The following is a 20,688-nucleotide window of genomic DNA, read 5'->3' as shown; positions in this document are numbered from 1 at the left end:
ACTACAATCGCACACACTTTCAAGTAAATGTAGCTTGCTTCGATCACAATCTAAAATTATTATTTTTATTCTGATAGTAACACCTGGGAGATCCGAAAGAATGGCGTGATTGAGGAGTTGGTCAAAGCCAATAATTCATTGACAAAAACTGTCGCCAGTTCATTCACATTTTGATACCTAATGGATAAAGATTGGGCTATCAGAAGAACGGATTTTGGGCCGGAACCGGAACCGGCTGTACGCCACTCGATGGGTCAGCCCGTGTCACGGGGAGACAATAATGTTGAGGTGGATCTGCGTCAGTTGCGAATGTTTCCACAGGACATTTTTTGGATCGCTGATTCACAATAGTCAGTTAGTTAGTAGAGACCGCGAAAACTCACTTAGAAACCGAAGAACATCACGAAAACACCAAACGGGACAGAGAACTTGTGGCTTCACCATTACTCACCTGGGTGCCCAACTTGATTGGATTCCACAATCATGAGCTCAACCAGCGCGGTGGTGGCGTAGGTCCTCCGGTCTTCGTACTCGGGATGCATGATATAGTCTTCTACTCCGATGGAATACCTCAGGTCGGCGCTGTGCCATACTATAAAATGTGTGGTGTTGCTGCCGGAATAAAACAGAAAATAAGTGATACTGATAAAAGTAGAGGTAGGTACGGTATTCGATCTATCAACTCTACTTGGACGCGCGCTAGCCAAGACTTGCTTTGCAACACTCATAATAAGTGAACGAAGTAAATAATGCTCAATACGGCGGCGGCGGCTGGCATTTCATAGATTGAGAACTGTCAAAGTCTTGTTGCCGGTCCCATATTGGGATACCCCTCCTGCAATTGAGGGGGGATTTAAATCTTCTCGAGGCAGAGGTGTAGGGTTGGAGACGGTGCAGCTTTATTTGACGTTCATAAGCGCATTGTAATATACCTACTTGAATAAACTACCTTTATCTTCATTATTAAATTGTACACCGGGACTTAATCGCGTATCTAAGTTTTAAGGGAGTCAGGACCAAACCACTGGATTGAGCTGCATAACCCAAAAATCCTGTCAACGGATAGTCATTTCTACAGCAGGAAAGTACGGGAAGCCATTGAAATCAAAAAACATAGTAATTTTAATCGGGACGAGGGTTTCAAGATGTCATCCACATGGAATCCAGTCATTAGTAAATGTAAATGTAAACGAATATCGACAGTCGATAAATCGAATATCGTTAGTGTTGTGTGTCGACAGAGTGACATCCCTAGTGCGCAAAACGTTCAAGCTGATAAACAAGACCAAGTGCGGGTAGTTCGAAAAACTCGCGCGGTTAGAAGATGCTGATGTCAACTTAAGCCAGTCTTCTCCGAAACCACGGGGACAACGCCGTCCTCGAAACGTCGGAGGTAAATCTTAAAACTTAGATAGGTAGGTAGGGCTTAAGTCCCGGTGTACAATTTAATAATGTGTAAAAATCGTGAAAGTTTAAATCAGTGTTATCTTTATCTTCGTCTGAGCAAATGGTACATAATAAACAACGATGACGTTGACAAGAGACGTTGGCGATTGGGTGCAGCACATCTTAACCCTTAAATACATGATTTTTTCGTTTTGCCCGAAATTAATATATATATCACATAATTGTTTGCCGTTTCTAGGAAAAATAGTAAAAAAAAATATATCATCGATTTTCACTGGGAAATCAGTGTTAAAAGTTGCATAGTCTAAATCATATTTTTGGAAATATATAGCTATTAGTAAGGGGTATAGGAAAAATCTTAACTGCCAACAGAAAGGTACACTATTTGTGATGTTCCTATGATAAAATTTGTAAATATAAAATAATTCCAAACCCCGAAAAATCTGCCCAAAATCACATACTAAAAATCATCAACTTCCAGGTTTTTCCAAGTTTTCCGACATTTCGTCTATAAACAAATGTAACTTTTATAAATTAAAATACTGCGTAAATTTATGTAATAATTCGGAAAATTTATTAGTTTTACTATTGAAATAATATACAAGAACAAATAGAATTTGTTTAATAATGCATAACATTTGATGTTTATGTTGTGTGTATAAATGCATCACTATGCATTTAAGGGTTAAAACTTACGCGATCGTTTTCCGGTTGATCATGGCCATGTCCTCGGCAGGTGCAAGCGCATAGGATGCATGGATCCGCACCGCACCCGTCACGCTGAACGACCGCTTTTTACCGTATAAGTCTGTAATTAAAACCTGATTGAAGCATTAACAGAAGTGCCACTTAGCCTGGCCACACACACACGGAATTTTCCGTACGGAATGACATGTGCAAGCGAGACAGCGCTATGCGTTTGTAGAGCGACATCCCGTTCCCACCTGTCATTCCGGTCGGAAATCTAATTAAAATTACGTGCGTGTGCGGCCATGCTTAAGACCGCTTATCTATAGACTCCTTCTACTATTGGGGCACGGTCTACTGAGCACGGTACTTGGTCCCATTTGACAATAATAACTGCCAATCTGACGTGTACCTACAGAAGTCATGCTGTATAACTCCAAGCCAGGGAAACCGTCCCATCTGGTCTGGGGACAACACTCCTTCTACTATCGGGGCACGGTCTACTGAGCACGGTACTGGGTCCCATTTCACGGCATTGGAGGCTGGAACAGACAAAAATTGTTTTTTTAAACCTTGCACTGATTTTGATCTCTAGTAAGTATATATGCCTAGTAGGTATATGTCTAGTAAGTAGTGAGTAGTAGTAGTAGTAGTAGTAAACTCTTTATTGTACAAAAAGACATATTAAAAATAACATACAATTAGTAAGAAGTACAAAGGCGAACTTATCCCTTACTAACCTTACTGAGTATACTTATGTATAAAGCTATATACAAACTACGGCGATAGAAGTCAGAAACAAACTTAACTTTATTTCTTTTAGGAACAGAAGATACATTGTTAAAAAACCATCTGCGTTTTGTTGCTACACTCTTTTTTTTGGCAGTCGTGTAAAAATAAAACAACTATGAAACTTACCGTGAATATATATGATGGTTATGTAATATAGTATAATCGTATCCGTTATATTAATATTCCTTTGCATTATTAATATTATGTTTCACAGAATTACATTGAATTATTTCATATTAAGCATTTAAAACTCCTTTTAACACTTCGCATGAACGTGAAATCTCCTTCCTCACTGGCGGGCTCAAATGGAAATGTTTGACGAAAGTTTATAAAACATGGCCACTGTTTAATCTTTATTTCTTCAAATATACATGGGATTTCCTTTCAATGTGTTATTGGTAATTTTCAATATAATTGGTGTGAATTGTTAATATTAAGTACGCAACGTACAGTCAGCAACAAAAGTGGAAGATGAAACCACGCGCCAAAAGTAGGTACCTATCTGCCACCCTCGAATACTTTTCCACGTAGTGATACTCATATGCTTATATCTTTCTTTACCTATATAGTTTACTTTCAAATCATTTGCCATAATCTGTGTTTTACATATAGAGACATAGACATATCTATTTTTGTCCAGCTATTACAACTTTCTTCCTTTATATTTTTTTTGGACGCTTAGTACGGCAAGTTTAGGCTTTGCGCCATTCGAATTTAATAGCGTTGGCTACTGTCAAAGGCTTGCATAGATGGCGCCAGCATAGATTTTACCAGTCACAAGTTTTGTTCTATCAGATTTGGCTTAAGCATCTAGGCCTTAAAATTAAAGAAAAAAAACATGAATTTTCATGAATCCATCCGTAGAATACTTTGACCGGCCAATCCCATTGTGTGATATTTTGTAAATATGATTCATCGTAAAATAAAACAAGTCAATTGTGAACAGTCACACATTTATTTAACAAAAACTCAATCGTATACACAAAACTGCCTACACACAAAATTTTTTTTCAAACATCTCACGCAGGTATTTGTGACTCGATCCACTCCATCTGGCTCATGAGGTAGATAAAACGCGCAGGCGCCGCGCAGTTGGGTCCACGTACACCGAAACCTAACTATATAACAATAATTTACTATTAAACTACATAACTATAAACATACACATTAATTAATGGTGCAATCTTACACAAATCGATTTAGTCTCACAGTGAGCTCAATGAGGCATATGTTGTGGGTACTAGACGATGATATACATGTTGTAACAATAATAGTGGGAATCGTATCGTCTTCTTATAGGGGATAATTAGAGGAAATAATTTTTGGACACTAAAACATTATTTTTTTTCTATGGGGTGGGTCGTCCTAGTCGGCCCTCCATACAAAGTCCAAAAAAATTTCGAGTCAAAGCCATTTTTCTTCTACTTTTTCCTAATCGGAACACGATACGGATTCGATTTCTATTTTATCGGTATATCTGCATAAAAATCGTGGTCACGGCACCACAGTCACTATCTAACTATCAACCATTGGCGTTCTATACGTTTTTTGTATTATTGTATAGTCTTTTCGCTAAACAAATCTTTTTTTTACTAGATCGCAGACGCATTTGGTATTTTTTTTATTTTTAACAGACTTGTTTTGGCTTGTTTCTTTCTGATTTGTTAGGAAATGCCTGTTACTCTGTAGTGGCTAATAACTATAGCAGTCATATATATGGGTTATACTTCATCATCATTAACTTAAGAGTTATTCTCTTGTCGGTGGAGTATCTTCCAGCATTCCCTATCTTGCGCCAGCTCTTTGACTTTCTGATACGACACGACCCCCACTTTTTCTTTCACTTGGTCTAGAAAGCTGCGTCTGGGTTTTCCTTTACTATACTTACCAACGTCCAATATTGGTTGGAGTCTCTAGAGACGAGCACGGCGCCCGAGTCCATGAAGCAAGTGAAGTGCACGCCCTGCGCCGACGCACAGATCGGGTACATCGGCGCCAGCATCTTTAACTCCGGCTGAAAGATAACTTTGGTCGATGGTGTTACGCCATCTACTGTTTTTACTACTCCCATGAATTAAAATGAAAATAATGTCTTGATTAAATTTTTTTTTTTTTTTTTTTTTTTTTTTTTTAATAAAATAGTTTTTCTGTTGGGATATTTACAAATTTTGATAGGTACTTGAAGATTAATTTTCTGCAAGTATAAAATTTAATGTAGCATAAAGTTTTTCAATTAGTTTTAATTTGTACAGATTCTAATTTATACGCAGCTTTTTTGTGTTAACTCAATGTGATTGCCTCAAAACTCAATTACAAATTAGCTCTATAGCATGTACCTAACTTATAATATGTTAATTTTATCTTCTGTTGGTAATCCTTATAATCAAACAAACAAAAGTTAGGTGCAGAAAATTGTATCAAGAATTTACAACTAATGTAGATTTCGCTATCGGGTCAGGTAGGGTAAATATAAGATTTAAGTTTTTAACACTCAAAAATGTTTGAGTTAAAAACTCATTATTTTCTGTGCGTGAAATCGGAGTTAGAGTCACCTGACCTATGTAAACCTGAAATGTATTATACCTCGGCTTTTTCATCATATAAGTCGCAATTCTTGACGTCGACGACATCCATTGTGATTACTTCTTTCTGGAAGTCTCCATACTCTGTCCATACAAAAAAACAACACCATACAGGTAATTTAATTAGGTCGGCAATTATACCGAACACAATATTATACATACACAAATACACTTTCTTTAGAAACAATCCTCATGTCAATACTTAATTAAAACAGAATTTGTCAATATTGTGAATTATGCTTACCATCTGTTATTTTAATGGCGTAAATATTTCCAAAAGCACTGCTTCCCTTAATAGGCATGCATATTTGCATGATCGGACCTGAAATACAAATTCATGCAAACACAAAAATACTCTTACGGCATAGCTAAGAAATGGTACCTGTTTGCCCTACCGCCAATTTTTTTTACAATGTGTCCAAGTAAATTTTTACTCTCATTAAAATTTCAGTTAAAATATGAGGTATAAACGGCCGTATATTTTCATTACCCTACCTTGACTTATCTGGGGGCACGGCCGTGCCCCCGCTAAGAGAAAAGGCAGGGCAAAAGGCAGTGCATATCTTTTCTCGGCACGGTTCGTCGTATTTTCGAACCTCCGTAGTTTCGGCTTAGATAATGCTAGAGAGCTGAAATTTTTTGTATATATTTTTTACATCTCCAAGAGATTGCAAACGTGAGTTATTTAGCATTGAGAAAAAAGATGACGAACTAATAGACGCCATTTTGCCTTTAAGGAGCCAAATATGAGCGCCAAGAACACAAGAACTTGCCTGGCTCTCCCAGCTCGATGGTCCTATCTCTGACAATTTTCACAAGAGCAGTGGTAGCATACGTCAAGGTCTCGTACTCTTGGTTAAGCTTGTAATCCTCCACTCCCATGGTGTATTTCACCGCCGAACTGTACCACACTATGAAGTATGTGCTGTTCCTGAGGAAAAAGTAAAATAAGCATTTTATCTCAAAAACAAATGCCTTTGAAAATATAATTGCAGGTGACTGTACCCGGTGGCTGTCAGAAATATCTGTCGCGTGTAAAACATACTTTTACTTTTTTTATGCAGCAATAGTGACGAGAACATTGTACACCCAGCTGCAAAAGTGCATACCCACTTGATGTACCTACCTACAGCTACGTCCTCGTTGCATATTATAGTGGTAGCCCGTAAATCTGCTGCTATTACATTAAAAATTAATATCTTACCTAAGGATGTCTTTGTCTATTTTAGCCATGTCCTCGGCTGGCGCAAGCGCAAATTCGGGATGTATGAGCACAGCCCCAGTGATGCTGTAACGCATCGTATCTGCTGAGTCTGCGATGGGAAAGATGGTCGGATATTCTTATCAGGGAAGAACTTCTATGAAGACGAGTAACGATCAGTTGTATACGTTAATAACTGTGATAAGTTGATAACCTCAACATCCTTGATTATTGAACTTAAGGATAAAGAAGTCGAAATTTTAAGACCAAACGACTTCGGGCCAAAAAAAATGTATATAATTTTTTTATGAATTTCTTGTATGTCTCAATGTTTTCCTTTGTTAAAAGTTAATATGTAGGTACAAAACATGGAAATACATACAGAAGTCGTGTTGTATGACCCCCAGCCAGGGGAACCGTCCTATCTGATCAGGGGGCAGAAGCCCTGGCTGCACGGGCGCCCAGTCCTTTGAGCACCGGATCTTATCCCAATCATAACCACAGCATACTGAAAAAATATAAAGTCAAGTGGGGCAGGCGTGGCTCACTCCGCGATTTCGTCGCGTCGCTACAAGTACATGCACATCAATTTTGGTGTCTATAGCCAATATAGCCACAGCAGTTGCCGCGGACTGCTACGGAACGGACGTCTGCTCGCGCTTACGCCATCTAGCGGGCATATCTGTCGTCGTAATAGACGCGTTTTGTTAGAGAGTAAATCTTCTGTACCTATTTAGTACTAATATTTATACTGTGGTGGGGGTAAAAGTAAGGGTTTATTTTGCTCGAGGCAATGATGCCCTACAAGTGTTACCCTCGCACCGGTGTTTCTCTAATCCTCTTCTAACCTTACATGTTTAATTGTAACTTATTTTTTTTTATTTTTTTTTATAACAATAGAGAATTAAGAAGTTACCTATGAATCCCTCCTGACTCAGCGTATCCGCACCAATTAAAGACATACTATATGTGTAGGTACTAGAATCAAACCGTCACATGAACCTTTTATCATTATGAGAGGCACCAGACAATAAGAGAAAATTGGAAAGTAAAAACATTCTGTTATAAGACCGTACCAATAATTTTAAGCATAATTACATCTCATATTTTTATCGTCACTGAAACACAATTATATATCATAAATGAACCAAATTAACTTACGTTGTATGGATACCACAATTAAAAACACTTTAATGTCAAACAATTTCATATTGAACACCTATTCTTTATTGTTATTGTTTTACAGATTGAAGTTGAATGAATACCGGTTTATTACCATCATAAAATATATCGTTAAATATAGGAAACAGGAGTCAAGTTTCACAAACTCTCCTCATATTACCGCAAAATATGACACTGACACCACAACAGCAGTATCTTAAACACTGACTGCAATAGTGTATCGTTGGTGGGTTACAAACCTAAATTTATGCGGAAACTAAACTGTTTACTGTTTTCTTATTCTTTCGAATGATTTCCCTCATAACATCCTATATAGTCATTGATTAATAGTTTCCTAAGACAACTCACATTGTTAAGTCAAGTTACTATATCCTCTAGCCACCCAAAAAACAAAACATGCCAAATGCAACTCTGATTTGTCAAAAAAATACCGAGGAATCATAGAAGGTAGCATCCTATAGAAGTGGTATACGCGTGCCTCCGTGAGGGACAAAACATACGCAATGCGACAATATTAAAAATACGTTTTAACATTCCTGACAATATACCAAAAACAATCTACGTAATTCGGTCGGGTTATTTGTTGCCCACCATAAACCATACTAAATTTATGGTAGGGAACAAACAAAAAGTGATACTGTGACAAGGACAAGCAATAATACCGCTTTCTCTGCTACTCCTACTGAAAGTTCTATAAGTGTATCTCGTCTAGGGCTTCCAATACCGGGATCCCGGTATTTCGGGATCCCGGGATCCCGTCTTTTTTAAACGAATTTTTCAATACCGGTATTTTTAAAGGCAATACCGGGATCCCGGTATTTTAAAAAATGAGGGAAATGCGCAGTATAAACCCTTTAAATCCATTATATTCGGCTGTATGAGAAAGCTTACTAGACGTCAGACGCATCTAGAGTTAGACCAAGAAAAGTCCGCAACGATTTTGATAGCACGCGCATGGGGGCCCCGCCTGGCGTGGGCCACGCCAAGTGATGTGGCACCCCCACCCGCCAGGTGTTCCTTTCCTTACCCTAGAATCCCATCTTTAATCCCATGATCCAAGTCACTTCCTGTCTTTATTCCCGTCTCAATCTTCCTTCTCCTGGGGTTTGCAGTCCGGAGCCTGAATGTGTGGAATAACTTTTCCGCACATTTAGGACCCGGAATGCAAACCCCAGATCCTCCTTTCCCACCACCACTCCTACTCCATTCCAAGAGGAGACAACCTCTATTAAAAAACCCCAATCTAAGGTGGACCAATCGTGCCGAGAGATGCGTGGCTGAGGGGGAGCTCAGTCGCTAACGATGACCCTCGATACCGGGCGACCTCGAGGTGTATTTAGCCTTGTTCCGGCAAGCGGGGCTCTGCTGGAAACTGACCACATTTTTCCCTAGCTTCTCGTGGGATTTGTATGGAGAACGCTAAAGAACAAAAAACTGAAGGTACCCTGGAAGACCTATGCCAGGAACTAATGCCCCTGATGGTAGGTGCGGAAGACTCTGCCCAAACATCGGAGCAAGCCATGGAGGGAGTGGAGAGCGCCGACACGGTTGAAAGGAGCGATACTTATTGCCCAAACAACCCAACGGAGGCTCCCAACCCTGAAACACGTAAGTCCGTCAAGAAATTGGCGGGCTCTGCGAAGGGCCGCTACAAAGCTCTTAGAGGACTGGGAATTGCGCATGAGGAGGCGCTACAACTGTCCGCAAAGAGCTTCGCGGAGCTTAAAAAGATGGGGCACAAGTTCGGGTCCACACACTCCAGACCTGAACCAAAATCGACCAAACGGCCGCGTTCGGAGGAGAAGTCACCGCAGGGTAACAGCTGCAAGAACCCAAGGGTGACTGTGACCCCCCCAACCCAACCCCAACCGCCACAACCCTACAACGAGGTCCTCAGCCAAGTCCGAGTCGGAATCAAGGACTCCAAGCCGATGAGTGTCGCGCAATTGGAGACCCTCTGCAACACCATCTTGCAAAAGATTGTGACTCTGGAGATGGACGAGGGACCAAAGTTCAAGGGTTACGCATACAAGCCAGGCTGGTTACTCATCACCTGTAGTGACCAAAGATCAAAAGCCTGGCTTGAACAAATAACACCTTCCCTAAAACCGTGGCCGGAAGCCAACCTCGGGGTCATCCCTGAAAATGAGCTTCCCAAGCCTAATATAGGGATGGTGTTTATCCCAGAGATAGACGACTCCAAGGTAAGACAGTCGCTATCTCTACTCTATGCACAGAACCAGGGGCTGTACACAGAGTATTGGAAGATTCTCCACACCAAAGTCGAGAAGAGTGGGGTTATGGTAACCCTATCTCTAGACGACATGTCGGTGAAGAGTCTACAAAAAAAGGGCCTAAAGGCAAACTTAGGTTTCCGGGAGGTCCAGTTTCGGCTAAAGGGCCAACCAAAGACCCAACAGCCAGAAACTCAACCGTCCCAAGACCCACCACCGCAGGATGCAAACCCTACTGTACCCACCACCCTATCCCAAAAGCCTGCCCGAAAGGTGCCTTCAGGTCCAAAACGGGCGGCTTCCTCAACATCCAATCCCAAACCAGGACCATCGGGCTTGCAGCGGTTTCTCGCCAACCGGGGAGGATCCAGGGGCAACAACCGCCCAAGGGGTAAAGGGGACAGAGGGGGCCACCAAGGGCGCACCAGTGCCCACCGCGGTGGCAAATAAAAACGACGCAATCGGGGGTAGGGGGGTGATGTTCCTCCAGGCCAATCTCCACCACGCCATAGCGGCCACAGCGGTCATTGAAAAACTTTTTGGCGAAAATGGCCTGGACATCGCCCTCATACAAGAACCATGGATCAACACCAAGTCCATGGCATCAGGACTGAACAGAGCAGGAAAGGTACTAATCTACGAAAAAGGAACCAAACCGAGAGCCTGCATCGTATTTAACAAAAATATTAACTTCTTGCCTGTTACAGAACTATGCAGTGAAGATCAAGTAGCTGCCTACGTCGATCTCAAAGGGAGAGGAGCACTCAAGGTAATAGTCTGCTCCGCCTACCTGCCCGGAGAGAAGCAAGACCCCACAGAAGAACTGACTAAAGTGCTAGAGTACGCTCAGGCACAAAAGGCGGAACTTATTGTGGGATGTGACGCCAACGCCCACCACACCATCTGGGGGAGCACTGGAATCAACAAAAGGGGTGAGTTACTATCCCAATTCATCTTTACCAATTGTCTGCACTTGTTGAATAAGGGCAACACGCCCACCTTCGTAACTAGAGCTAGGCAAGAAGTATTAGATATAACCTTCGCTACTGAAAAGGCGGCAAACTGCCTAGCCGACTGGCGGGTCAGTAGCGAAAACTCAATGTCGGACCACAGACATATTTTGTTCAGTGTTAAAGGCTCTCTAGGTAGGGAACCACTCACACGCAGGAATCCAAAAGAAACGTCATGGGAAGCCTATAAGGCAGACCTCGAAAACCGTCTAAAGGATGTCCCAAAATATGTAAAAACACAAGACTCTCTCAACATGGCAGTTAACTTATTATCTGAAGGCATACGTAGGGCCTACGAACAAGCCTGCCCGCTGAAAGAGGCAAAAACTACTAACACAACGACGTGGTGGAACAAAAAGTTAGAAAACCTTCGCAGGTCCACACGTCGCATATTCAATCACTCGACCACGCCGAATGGGTGGGAAAGGTATGGTAAAGCGTTGACTGAATATAATAAACAAATCAGGAAAGCAAAAAGAAGGTCATGGAGAAGGTTCTGTGAAGAGATTGCCCAAACTCATAAAGGTGCGAGAATTCACAAAATACTCTCCAAGACACCAACCAACTATCTTGGTTTCCTCAAAAGGCCAGATGGCACATTTACGAACACAGAAGAGGAAACTCTGGACTTGCTCAGAGGCACCCACTTCCCCGGTTCGTACTCAACCAGTAATACACAACTTTGCGCCCAAAGGAACCCTCGAATCCACAGGGTACGCAATATCGACTGGAATTTGGCAACTAACATCTTTAGACCAAACAAAATTAAATGGGCATTGGGAAAATTTAAACCATTTAAATCAGCGGGAGAAGATGGAGTGTTTCCGGCGCTTTTACAGCAGGGACAAGACCTCCTCCTCCCACATCTGGCCAGAATATTCCGAGCAAGCTTCTCGTGGGGTATTATACCAGATAAATGGACTCGGGTCAAGGTACGCTTTATACCAAAGGCAGGGAAAAAGGACTACTCACAGCCTAAATCCTTCAGACCGATTAGTCTAACATCGTTCCTACTCAAAACGATGGAAAGAATCATTGATCAGCACATTAGAGCCAAATACCTTGTGGAAAGACCACTAAGCGTAAATCAACATGCTTACCAAAAGGGAAAATCTACGGAGACTGCCCTACTTGACCTGGTTGACAAGGTGCAGAAAACCCTAGAGGACAAGCAAACCGCTCTATGTGCGTTCCTTGATGTCGAGGGTGCTTTCGACAATACGCCCACAGAGACCATACTTAATGGTATGAAATCAAAGGGAGTAGACGAAACCACCACCAGATGGGTACATAGCATGCTCTCCAATAGAGTAGCCACTCTAACCCTCAATACTATAGAGCATGAATTTTATACCACAAAAGGGTGCCCACAAGGAGGCGTTCTATCCCCACTCTTATGGACCCTAGCAGTGGACCAACTTCTTGCAATCATGTCAGGCCAAGACTATGACACACAAGGATATGCCGACGACCTTGTAGTCATCGTCAAAGGCCCTTGCCTCCACACGATATCGAACATAATGCAGGGAGCTCTAAACACCATATTCAAATGGTGTCGAGAAAATGACTTGTCCATTAATCCGAGCAAGACCGTGATAGTACCATTCACAAGAAAACGGAAGCTCGAAAAGCTCACAGAACCAAGACTTAATGGACAAATAATATCATTCTCAGACGAGGTCAAGTACCTAGGGGTCACTTTCGACCAAAAGTTAACTTGGAACCCTCACCTGAGAAACATCATACAAAAAGCGAAAATGGCCATGTGGTCATGCTGTCGCATGGCAGGAGCAAGATGGGGCATAAGACCCAAAATTGCTATGTGGTTATACACAGCTGTAGTGAGGCCAATTATCACCTACGCTTCCGCAGTCTGGTGTAACAAAACCAGCCAAAAGACAGCAATAGACACATTAAACAGCCTGCAACGCACGGCTTGTTTAACAGCAACAGGCGCCTTCTCCTCGACGCCGGGGGCGGCCCTAGATGCACTGCTGGACATTATACCACTCCACTTGCAGGTGCAAAAGGAGGCCAAGCAGTGCATCTACAGAGTCTGCACGCTAAACAGGCCAAAATGGCGCTCTCAAGCATTAACCAAACTAAAGGCCTGGGTTTTTGCAAATAGAACCCTTAGCATGCCCACAGATGACACGCACACTCAATGTCACTTCACTAAACTGTACACAGTAGAAATACCTCCTAGAGACAAATGGTCTAACGACCAAATGTTCGTCGAAGAGGGAAGCCTCAATTGGTATACGGATGGTTCCAAGAAAGGCAATGATGTAGGATGTGGGATCTATGGTGAGAGACCTAAGCTCAGAGCTAGCGTCAGCATGGGCACACAGGCCTCAATCTTCCAGGCAGAAGTCTTCGCCATCAACAAATGTGCGGAGATCAACCTGGATAGAAACCTGAGACACCAGCATATCTACATCAACTCAGACAGCCAGGCTGCTCTGCTGGCACTAGAATCTCTTGAGTCAAACTCAAAACTAGTCCAGAACTGTAAATCAAACCTAAATGCACTGGCTAACTCCAACAAAGTCATACTTAGATGGGTACCAGGGCACTCCGACATTAACGGAAACGAAGAAGCGGATGAACTTGCTAGGAAGGGCGCAGACACACCCCTGGTCGGCCCAGAACCGTTTTGTGGAATCACAAAACGGGACGCATATTCTCTGCTCAACAACATGGAAAAAGCGAGAGCAATCGATTGGTGGAAGTTCGTCAGAGGACAAGAACACTCGAAAGCTCTAATCAAAGGGTTCAACAGCAAAACTGCTAAGGAGCTTTTAGGGCTCAAAAGACACAAAACTTGCGCGGTGACTAGAATTTTGACTGGACACTGCAAGTTGAACAAACACATGTTCCGAATAGGGAAAAAACAAGATGCGACATGCAGGTTCTGTCAGGAGTCAGAGGAGACTGCTATGCACATTCTCTGTTCCTGCGGACCACTAATGTCCAAAAGAAGTACCTACCTAGGGCGACACATACTGGAACCCTATGAGGTACAGAGCATTACGGCCCAAAGAATCTGGAGCTTCCTGGATTCAACGGGCATCAGTAGTGAACTTTAAAGGGCTGTCACAATAGATCATAGCTTGGTCGAAGCGACACTCAAAGGCCCACAAAACCCCAATAATAATAAATAATAATAGACCAAGAAAAGTCCGCAACGATTTTGATAGCACGCGCAGTGCAAGTGTTATATTAAACGTCAAACTTCTATGAAATTATGACGTACAAATAACACTTGCACTGCGTACTGCGTATGCAATCAAAATCGTTGCAGACTTTACTTGGTCTAACTCTAACTGGTCTCTAGCCCGCATTTTTTATTGAAACAAGATCGTTGTCTAATGCGTCAGATAAATATTTGGTGGTTGGTGGTGGATGAATCCTGAAGTTATGTGAGTGATGAATATGATGATAGTGACATTAACATTAACATAATTATTTCTTATAATTTTATCAAAAAATAAAACGAAAGAGCAAGGATAACTGTAATAATGACAAAGCAATTTTGACGGAAATTTGAAAAAATGTTGTCTGGTTGGTTAAGTTGGACTACAAATGTGACTGGTGAGGTGAAGTCAACAAATTGGATAAAATTATTGCCAAACTGGAGTGTGAAATAAAATTATTGCAGATGGCGGCATTGATTGTTTATTGTTGTAATAGCTTTTAGGATATATCTGGTATTCCAGTGAGCCTTTCTAATTCCCCTTTTTAATAAAACTATATATTTTTAAGCGATTCATATCCAATACCGGGATCCCGGGATCCCGGTATTGATGAAGACAGTTTCGGTATTAATACCGGGATCCCGGGATCCCGGTATTGATGAAGACAGTTTCGGTATTAATACCGGTATTGTGAGAAGTCCGGTATTTGGAAGCCCTAATCTCGTTCGATCATTTGGCCCCTCCCCCGTTTCTTCTCTATATTATTGTACCTCTATGAGTGGAATACAAGACCTTATATCTTAGGCATCTGGGCTGCTAGGGGATATGGGCCTGTTGTTAACTGACATGCAGTTCGTAAACCTTATTACCAGAGGCATAAGGTCCACCAATGGACAGTTAAATAAGGGTGTTGCTGTTTATACAATGTATACGCTAGTTTCCTGTCTGGACTTTATAATCCAGTACCACATTTTTATTGATGTTAATAGTTCCCTGCAAATTCCTCGGAGCGACGATAAATAAATGTTATAGATACTTAGATCAACACGTGCAGTTTCACACTAAGTATTTATATGTATGGCTTGGTTACATGTCAATGGATACAAAACTTATACTAACAAATTAAAATTAAAATTTCGCCCTATATACTCAGGTACAGCCGCTTCTCCAGCCAGGATGTTGAAGTCATTAATATCCTGGCTGAAGAATGCTACTCTGTGAGGGGACATTCCACCACTTTGTATTCGATGGTCTCACACTTTTAGACGGTTTGATTTATGTAAATAAAAACACACTGAGCATCAATCTTCGTGTTAAGTAGTGTTTATATAAAAGGTAGCGTTTTATTCGCTGTTGCTGAAGGAGCGTAAACAGCGTTGCAGCACTGGTACAGACAGTCTTCGCACTGGTAATAAGACGCGGCTGCAATCTGAGCGTCGATCCATTCCATGTAGCTGTTGACGTCGACGAAGCGCGCCGGCGCACCGCAGCCGGGACCGCGGGAGCTGAAACCTAACTGCAACCAAGTAAACGGCTGCTAACTTAATCAGTTGATGATCGTCGTTTGTCCCTATCTGTCGTTATGTCATAGAAGAGAGGGAGAAATGATGATCATCAGCTGATTAACTTAGCAGCAAGTTGTGCCACAAGGGAGCAAAATGAAATATTTAGAGAGAGGGCGTAAATTCAATCCTGAACGAAGCGAAAAGGATTCAATAATAGAATCACAAGCGTAGAGAAGGATTCCAAAATAGAATATCAAGCTAAAGAAATAATTTTACTACCATAATTATGAATGTGACACGCACGTACTGCTTTTTACATCACCTATAAGGAAATTAGCCCCCTTTATTTATTCCCTCCTAGCAGGGAAAAAAGCCCAAGCATCAAATGAATAGCTCGTGTCATTCACAATGACGCGCGAATTTGTCAACGGTTTTTACCAGCGATGCATGCATCACATTTATCTTTGCTTTTGGTGGTTTCTAGAGTATCTACAATAGCAGGTTTATTAGATACATTTCAATTTCAAAAACAACTAGAAAAAAACTAATTATTTACTTACCAGTGTCCAATACAGTTCAGACTCTCGAGAGACTAACAAGGCGCCGCCATCCCAAACGCAGGGCTGCGCGTCCTGCGCGTGCGCCACTGCGCAGAGCATGTGCGTTGGCGCCATCATTTTGTAGTCCAACTAGAGAAAGAGACTTTAATTGACCGAGCGCTAGCGAAGGTCTCCGTTACAGCTTGGACAAAAGTGCAGCATAGGTTAGCGGAGATTTTAGAAACAGAACCTGGATTAAATATTCAAATATAACACAATTTCCGGGGTCCCTTTGTTTCCCATAAAGTTTTAAGTCATAATGCATTGCTTGTCATAATATTATCATTAGTCATAAAACTGAAACCGTTATTTTTTCAGGATTTTCGTAAGGTTATCCTATCCTAAATTATACGATGAAAATCAGAAATCAAGTTTGGAAGGTTACAAATTTTCATTTTTATAATGGTCGTAGTATAGTTTAATGGTGAATATTAATGATGATGTCTATGACTGATTTTTAAAGAAGTTCAATTCAATATTCAGATACAAAATTGTGACGTTTTTAATTAAAAGGTTCCACATTGTCGGTTGTTGATAAGGTTGATTTCAAATTGAAGTTCTATGGAAATAGCGCCTTGTTGACAACCGACAATACGTACCCTTTTGGGTGAGAATGGCACAATTATCGATGTAAGAACACTTACCTCGGCTTTTTTATAAAATGTTTTACAAATATCCTTATGAACGGGATCCATTTTAGTCACTTCTTTCCTCAACGCACCTGTAACTGAAATGTTAGACCAAAAATGTATGCGTGTATGATAAAAAAACCGGCCAAGTGCGAGTCGGACTCGCGCACGACGGATTCCGTAACCATTGCGCAAAAAAAACACGTTTGTTGTATGGGAGCCCCACTTCAATATTTATGTTATTCTGTTTTTAGGGTTCCGTAGCCAAATGGCAAAAACGGAACCCTTATAGATTCGTCATGTCTGTCTGTCTGTCTGTCCGTCTGTCTGTCCGTCCGTATGCCACAGCCACTTTTCTCCGAAACTATAAGAACTATACTGTTGAAACTTGGTAAGTAGATGTATTCTGTGAACCGCATTAAGATTTTCACACAAAAATAGAAAAAAAACAATAAATTTTTGGGGTTCCCCATACTTCGAACTGAAACTCAAAATTTTTTTTTTCATCAGTCCCATACGTGTGGGGTATCTATGGATAGGTCTTCAAAAATGATATTGAGGTTTCTAATATCATTTTTTTCTAAACTGAATAGTTTGCGCGAGAGACACTTCCAAAGTGGTAAAATGTGTCCCCCCCCCCCCTGTAACTTCTAAAATAAGAGAATGATAAAACTAAAAAAAATATATGATGTACATTACCATGTAAACTTCCACCGAAAATTGGTTTGAACGAGATCTAGAAAGTAGTTTTTTTTTATACGTCATAAATCGCTTAAATACGGAACCCTTCATGGGCGAGTCCGACTCGCACTTGGCCGCTTTTAGTATTTCATGTTGTTATAGCGGCTATTTCTGTTGCCATCATATATGAAAATTTCAATTGTCTAGCTATCACGGTTAACGAGATACAGCCTGGTGATAGACAGACGGACAGACAGACAGACAGACAAACAGACAGACGGACAGACAGACAGACAGACAAACAGACAGACGGACAGATAGACAGACAGACAGACGGACAGTGAAGTCTTAGTAATAGGGTCCCGTTTTTATCATTTGGGTACGGAACCCTAAAAACCTAATGAATTAATACCGATTTCATACAAGTGAATGTATACCATCATTACCATCTGACATTCTGACAACGTAGAAGTTTCTAAATGCGCCGGTTCCTCTGGCGGGCAGGCAGATGGGCAAAGCGGGTCCTAGAAATAAATAAGTTTTTGTCACAAATCATTTTTGATTGAAGTTTTTATCGCTGACTATACTTTTCTTTCAACAGGTAACGAGTACCTACAAGTAGTAGTACTTTGATTAATTGACTAATCACTACTTCAAATGCCTCGACCACGATAAAACGCTCCTAGCAGATTCGTTTGACGCTGCTGTAGCCTTACCACGAGTTTGTCACTGACATATTCGCTATCGGCCTATGACCGCACAAAATGGAGACAAATCACAATATGTGATCGCGATCCTCAGCACTGAGGGAACGAGAAAGAAGATACCTACCAGCATGTCCCAGTTTGCTGTATTTATCCGGAACCAGTACCATCATGGCTAAAGACGCAAATGTCATGTTGGTACTAAACTCGTGGTGAAGTATGTAGTCTAGTACTCCCATATAGTACTTCACCTCGGCGCTGTGCCATACTATGAAGTGTGTGCTGTTCCTGTTAAAACATTTTTAACCGTTTGAAATTGCCCAATTGCGTGTCGGACCACGCATAATGGAGGGCCTTCATACTATACAAATACCCATACAAGTAAAAAGGCGTAATTTCACGGCACTTAAATTGAAAATAAAAACTCATTAATGGCAATGGCATTCCTGGAACGTATTTATTACATAAATTGAATTTCTATAAATTAATTTAATTTGTCTCTAATTATACTTGAAATAAATGTAAGCAGACAAGCTGGTGGTACTAACGATATGGTATCGCGGTCAATTTTAAAGACATCTTCAGCTGGTGCAAGCGCGTACCACGGGTGGATACGCACGGCGCCGGTGAGCGCGTAACGCATCCTTCCTGCGTAGACTGCAATCAAAACAAATACCTTATTTTACATCATAGGTACTTTAATAGACTCTGTGCGGAAAGAGAAAAGTCGTGGAATGTATTGGGCCCCATACATTCCACGACTCTTCTCTTTCCGCACAGACTCTACGTGTTAAGGTTACCTAATACTTCCGGATGGTGAACCATTAGATAAAATGATACTAGTGTCATCTACTGGATTAAAATCTATTTAATAATCTTTGCAGGTATAGGTGAACCAGGATCTATTGAGGGTGCGCCATGTTGCGGAATTTCACTGGAACTATTTTTTTCATACTACACTGAACTGTCACCCTATACATGAGAATAACAGCGCCCTCTTGACAATTATCATATATTACTGGTCAGGCTATACTTATATCACAAATCGTTTAGCGAATTGAGGAGTTTTGGAATGGAGGCCTATATTTGTGTTTCATGCAGAATTAAGCCCTTTTCTAAGACACTCCGCAATTGGTTTAAATTAAATATTTCTACAGAGAAATATATTTCTGCCTCGGGGTTAATAATCCCCCTTATTTGCGTTAAATTGGAAAAGAACCAACTAGCATTAACTCGAGATTACTTACTTAGGGTCGGTTGCACCAAACCGTCTGTCACCGTTAAAGCGTTCGCTAAATTTTATTGCATGGGAAGTTTCATGGATCTCTGCTGGTGCTGCGTGACGTTGATCAGTCTGTTAACTGTGGTTGGCGCAACTGGCCCTTAATTGCTTATCGCAACTTCAAGTAGGTAACTTGTCATGTCAAGGAAAAATAGATACATACAAAAGTCATACTGGATAACGCCTAGCCAGGGGAATCGTCCAAACTGTTCTTCGGGCAGCAAACCTTCGTGGACGGGCTGCCGGTCGAACGAGCATCTGATCTTGTCCCATTTGATCCCGATGCAAACTGCAAACCGGCAATATTTGGTGGACATTGGTTGAATATGTTTAATTTTTTACTGGCAATAGGGAATATTACACGAAACTCTGCGTAGGGAGCGCCTCTCCCACAATCAGCCACAATCTAAGGGTCTACCGCAAACGAGAGAGTCGAAATTTTGTTATCTAACCTCTCTATCACTCTTGCATATTCGAGCGATAAATAGGCAGATAGCTGAGTTTAGATTTCGCGTTTCCCTGTAGGCCCTTTGTAAACAAACCGCCTTGATGTGTCAATATCATAATTTATTGTCTGTGAAAACTTGTCAAAAAACAGTTTAAGGCGCAGGATGTTTAAGTGACTCTAAGGTTTACGAAAGGCGCTAGTGCTGCACTCTGGCGGCAAAACATTGCAGTAATACTTCCCATTAATGACTTATTATATGTATATGCCCTGTACGCGTGTACTGTACCAACAAGTTCGTCATTATCACCATCACCATCATCATTTTAGCCTCCTGTCGCACAATGCTGAACATAGGCATTTCTGCGTGTACGCCACTTATCCCACTCCTTACCAACAATAAAGTTAGGTTTTACTTACTAAAATCATTTTAATTTTGCTGCAACACCTATTTGTATGTTCACTAGTTAATCTAGTTAATATAACACTTTACCTAGCCTGTCTAACTCTTATCAACTTAGGTACCAATGCATACAACTTACTTTGAAAAC

At 41.3% G+C, this 20,688-nt stretch overlaps 4 protein-coding genes across 4 annotated transcripts in view; 2 read left to right on the top strand and 2 right to left on the bottom strand.

Moving 5' to 3' along the window:
* The window catches only part of LOC134654380 (uncharacterized), a 35,558-nt gene extending 27,927 nt beyond the window's left edge, over positions 1-7,631 (bottom strand). Inside the window, exons 1-4 of the mRNA XM_063509845.1 lie at positions 7,586-7,631; positions 7,052-7,177; positions 6,673-6,781; positions 452-612 (exon numbers count right to left, since the gene is read on the bottom strand). Coding sequence (XP_063365915.1) covers positions 452-612; positions 6,673-6,781; positions 7,052-7,177; positions 7,586-7,631 — 442 coding nt within the window. The remainder of the gene's footprint in view (positions 1-451; positions 613-6,672; positions 6,782-7,051; positions 7,178-7,585) is intronic.
* Positions 1-20,688, top strand: part of LOC134654258 (ankyrin repeat domain-containing protein 6) — a 104,920-nt gene that overhangs the window by 40,671 nt on the left and 43,561 nt on the right. The window lies entirely within an intron of this gene.
* Positions 8,974-11,897, top strand: LOC134654250 (uncharacterized). The gene is made up of 2 exons (XM_063509717.1): positions 8,974-10,713; positions 10,793-11,897. Exon 1 carries the CDS (start codon positions 9,261-9,263, stop codon positions 10,533-10,535), a length of 1,275 nt encoding a protein of 424 aa, XP_063365787.1. The 5' UTR covers positions 8,974-9,260; the 3' UTR covers positions 10,536-10,713; positions 10,793-11,897.
* On the bottom strand, positions 15,617-20,009 carry LOC134654379 (uncharacterized). The gene is made up of 7 exons (XM_063509844.1): positions 19,856-20,009; positions 18,959-19,067; positions 18,538-18,698; positions 18,153-18,230; positions 17,041-17,123; positions 16,358-16,486; positions 15,617-15,808 (listed from the first exon to the last, which is right to left on the bottom strand). The coding sequence occupies exons 1-7, from the start codon at positions 20,007-20,009 to the stop codon at positions 15,617-15,619; spliced, it is 906 nt and encodes a 301-aa protein (XP_063365914.1).

This window comes from Cydia amplana, chromosome 14 (genome assembly GCF_948474715.1).
Source record: "Cydia amplana chromosome 14, ilCydAmpl1.1, whole genome shotgun sequence".
NCBI lineage: Eukaryota > Metazoa > Arthropoda > Insecta > Lepidoptera > Tortricidae > Cydia > Cydia amplana.
This window is presented reverse-complemented; position numbering and strand designations above follow the sequence as displayed.

Bases quoted from the DNA above. Each gene is read 5' to 3' on its own strand.
- LOC134654379 (XM_063509844.1), bottom strand. From the start codon at position 20,009: ATGTCCACCAAATATTGCCGGTTTGCAGTTTGCATCGGGATCAAATGG. The intron at 18,231-18,537 runs GTAGGTATCTTC...ATTTATTTCTAG, and splicing joins CAGCAAACTGGGACATGCTG to GACCCGCTTTGCCCATCTGC. The intron at 17,124-18,152 runs GTAATGATGGTA...CTAACATTTCAG, and splicing joins CGTTGTCAGAATGTCAGATG to TTACAGGTGCGTTGAGGAAA.
- LOC134654250 (XM_063509717.1), top strand. From the start codon at position 9,261: ATGGAGAACGCTAAAGAACAAAAAACTGAAGGTACCCTGGAAGACCTA.